The following is a 4,042-nucleotide window of genomic DNA, read 5'->3' as shown; positions in this document are numbered from 1 at the left end:
ACCCCAATCCAATGGTTAATTTGCAGTCCCCATCTTACCTAACAGCACTTGAGAGATCACTTTTAGAAACTTTATTTCTGGCGAGCCACATTTTTCTGGTTTATCTCCTGAGATCTTAGTCTCCTTTGTTGGCTCCTCCCTGTTTTAAATGCTGGAGTATAAGCCTTTATCCATGCACCCTCTGGATTCATATGGTTGCTACTCAAAATGTGGGTCCCTGAACCAGCAGCATCAGCATAACTGATGAGCTTGTTAGTAATGTAACATCTCAGGCCCCAAGTCAGACCTACTGAACCAGAATCTGCACTGGTAAAAAATCAGTAACTTATATGCATGTTAAGATTTGAGAAGCGCTGCTCTATTTATATGAGCAATTTCAGTCACACAACTTTAAACTCCATTTAAAGGCTAACTTGAAATGTTTATCTCCTGTCCCCTCCCCTTTTAGCTCCCCAAATTCCATGCTGGACCCCACTACAAATCTACCAGGCATCTCAAACCTAAGAAACAGAAATCCTGATTTTTTCCCAGAAGGCAAAAACCTAAGAGTCGTCCTCATCATCTTTTTTGCTTTCCATTATCTGGGCTAAAGTCTTCCTAATGACTGTAGCTTTAAAACAGAGTCCGACCACTCACTACCACTCCCACTGCTACCACCTTAGTCTAAGTCACCAATATTTTTGGTGTAAAATCTTCTGAAAGTCTCCAAAATCTTCCTATTTCCACCAAGGCTCCCTACAATAAATTTTGCATACAACATCGAGTGATATTCCCAAAATGTCTACCATGGCTTCCAAGGGCCAACATTTTCTAGCCCCTCCCACATTGTCAAACGCTCTAGTCAAATTGACAAGTTTGTTCTACTCCTCCCTCCCCTAAATCTTTGCCTGCCTTACTTCCTAATTTCTTTCTGGTCTCAGCTCAAAGATCTCTTCCTTAGACCTTCTTTAATCACCATAAAGAAGATCCCTTCCTTAGACCTTCTTTAATCACCATAACTAAGACTCACTTCCCTTTCCACTCCTTTTCTACCTCCTTACTCTGCTATACTTTCAACACTTACAGTTACCTGACATTACATATATCTGACTCTCTCACTGAAATGTATGGTCCATGAATGGGAACTTTTACTTCTTTTTAAACCACAACTGCTTAGTATGGTGCCTAGTACACAAGCAGCACTCAACAATTGAGTTCAAGCACTGAACTGTTGAGGGTGGGGACACTCTCTCACATACATATCAGCACTTATATATGCTTCAGAGTCACACAAACCTGGATGTAGGAGAATCCACTAGCCGTTTTCAATAGGTTCAAATTTTCACAATATGGCAGTGGTTCTACAACTTTTCTGTACATTACAATCACCTGGGGATCTTTTAAAAATTCTAATACTTAAGTCACATTTTAAATGAATCAGATCACAATTGTTGGGGGGTTGGGGCAAAAGCGTATTTTTTTAAACTTCTGAAGTAATTCCAGTGTGAGATTAGTTTGGGAACCACTGGTATATAGTATGAGTTGGTAAGCATAAGATTTCATATAAGATAGTATATGAAATCTAGAATACTTAATTTCCTATGTGATATAGAAAATTTTTAAAAATTATAAAAATAGAACTGTTTCAAACATTAGGTCTTAAAGAGAGCACATCTTTCAGGATTTTCCACATTTGTTTTACTGTCAAGCCTAATCCAAATTTAGGCACTTCTATTTGGAAGTTTATTTTTCCCTATATGCTGAGGCCAATTTATGTATGGAAAAGTGTTGACTTCTATGTAAGTCACATCTGAAAGCTTTTGGGGGCTTTGCATATATTGATATTTTTAATGGTGTCAGGCAAATAGCTCTATCCTTGGTAACAAGACAAAATGCTATATTCTCAAGAGAGAAAAGGATTTCTTTACAACTCAACTAAGTTACAATAAAATAAATTCTTAATCATGCTGTCTAACACTTCTGGCTCAAGAAGTAATATAATCAACTTCTGTCATCAATCAAAATATCCTTAGGACAGAAGCTAGTCAAATATTGTGCATTTACCTGTCACTAAGCTTTCCTTTAAAAAGTCTTCATACCTCAGAATAAGGACAAAATTAGTGAAAGAGAAAACCAAGTCATTTGATTATTAAAATCCTCACAACAATGCAAATACTATAGATTTCAAAAGAACCTTAGAGATAGTTAAGCCAGCCTCATTTTACATACATATGAATAACTTGACATCCAGATGAGGTGAAATGACATGCCTAAAAGTCACACAGGAGAGCTAGAAGAGAAAAAACAATTTTTTTTTCCAAACAAGCAGACAGGATTTTTCACATGTTAATCAAAAAGGATCAAGGTCATCAGATTAGGAAGAAATGAGGACTAAAAAGTATGTTACACATAGATTTAAAGGACTAGTCAATTCACTGCCCCCCTCCCCCCGCCAAAAGAAACCAAAATTCTCTGAATATATGGACATATATCCATCAAGATGCTTACCCTTAAAATATTAGGATCTTGGAAAATTCAATTTACAAATACATTATTAACTGCATTATTAATGAAATTAGTTCATTAAACATGAAGACATCAAACAGCACCAGTACCAGAAAGTTAAGAAAGTAAATACACTGTTACTTAAAATAATATGTAATCACTGATTGAGATGGAAATGAACTATAGCCACCAGCAAAATTTAAGCTACGATTTGACATAAAAGTATATGCCCTTTTCCCACTGATAGGGCTGTGTCCAGGCATCCCAGCAGTGGGTCAATGTAGAAAATATTATTAAATAAGATGAATTTTTTTAATTGTTCAACCTTGAACCATGATACTATATAATCCAAATTTTGCCAATATAAGCCAATGACAGCATTTTTGGTATTCTAACTACTCATACCTTTCCCAATTAAAACAGAACAAAATATAACTCCCTTATTAATCATTACATTAGGGTATGTCTATGAAGCAGCAGCAAGGCATTTACAAATGGGCTACTGACAGTGTATCAAAATGCTACTAAGGAAAAGACAGCAGCAAATACTCTAATAAGAGCACATTATTCCACATGGAATCCCAAATTATTCTTATCTCCAGTTCCTTAAATTCTTGGAAGACTAGAGATGAACAAGTGTATATATAAATGGGGCCAGAGAGAAAGAAGCTCTAAATGGTATAGTGTTCATATTTTAAATTACCCAAGATAATCTGAATGCTTGCAGAGATCTCCAACTACATATAAATTTTTTAAGCATGTAGAACTAAAATGCTAGTAAAACTTTGGTGTTTACCCAAAACGTAGCATTGCATTTCAAGTGAAAATGAAATAGGCATGGTTTGTGAAGTTTTTATAATATTCACACCACCCTCTCCCTATTCCCTGCTCCTTTCATCAGGTGATCTAAAGACTACCTGGTTTAAAATATTTGGTAATTCAGTGCAGAAAATTAAGGTCACAGACAAAGTACAACAACTTTTAATACACCGGTAATACTAATGATTAAAAAGTATTGCATAGTCTTATGCATTTACCCTAAAACATTTTCTGAAAGTAAATTTTGAAAGAATTATATAAAAGACAAATAACCCTTTAAAATGTGGATGGCCTTTACTACCTCGATCTTCTATCTTTTTTTGTCTTTTCAGTACTTTTGTCCATTGTTTTCTCATTATCTCCCCTGCACTTTGGGCAATACCATTTCCCCTTTGGTTTATAGGTAAGTGAAACACATGAAAAGTGAAACCATTCAATTGGACACTGTTCGTTGTCACATCCGATCATCTCCCCATAAGACACTTGGTTACATAAACAGTATGTAGGTTCATTAGGATCTATTGCAAACTCAACAGGTGAAGCTTCCCTTTCTTGCTTGGCCTTGGAGCGTTTCTTCTTCTTGGCTGACTTGGATTTCTTTTCTTTAGGTGGCTGATCATCACAGTCTTCTATTCCATTCGTCATGTGACATAAATCACGGCTCTCACTGGTTCGCTGTCTGCGGGGTCTCCTTGAAGATCTTTCTGGTTGGCTGGAATCCATTTTTGCTTTATCTAGG

The 4,042-nt window shown here is 36.1% G+C and overlaps 1 protein-coding gene across 1 annotated transcript in view; it reads right to left on the bottom strand.

The window, feature by feature from the left end:
- Positions 1-2,100: 2,100 nt before the first annotated feature.
- Positions 2,101-4,042, bottom strand: part of ING2 (inhibitor of growth family member 2) — a 7,244-nt gene continuing 5,302 nt past the window's right edge. The window contains 1 exon segment of the mRNA XM_006916363.3: positions 2,101-4,041. Within this exon segment, the coding sequence (XP_006916425.1) occupies positions 3,601-4,041 (441 nt within the window). The 3' untranslated portion in view covers positions 2,101-3,600.

The sequence above is a fragment of the Pteropus alecto genome, unplaced genomic scaffold, assembly GCF_000325575.1.
Source record: "Pteropus alecto unplaced genomic scaffold, ASM32557v1 scaffold24, whole genome shotgun sequence".
In the NCBI taxonomy this organism is placed as follows: domain Eukaryota; kingdom Metazoa; phylum Chordata; class Mammalia; order Chiroptera; family Pteropodidae; genus Pteropus; species Pteropus alecto.
The sequence above is the reverse complement of the archived record's forward strand: the minus strand, read 5'-3'. Positions and strand labels throughout refer to the sequence as shown.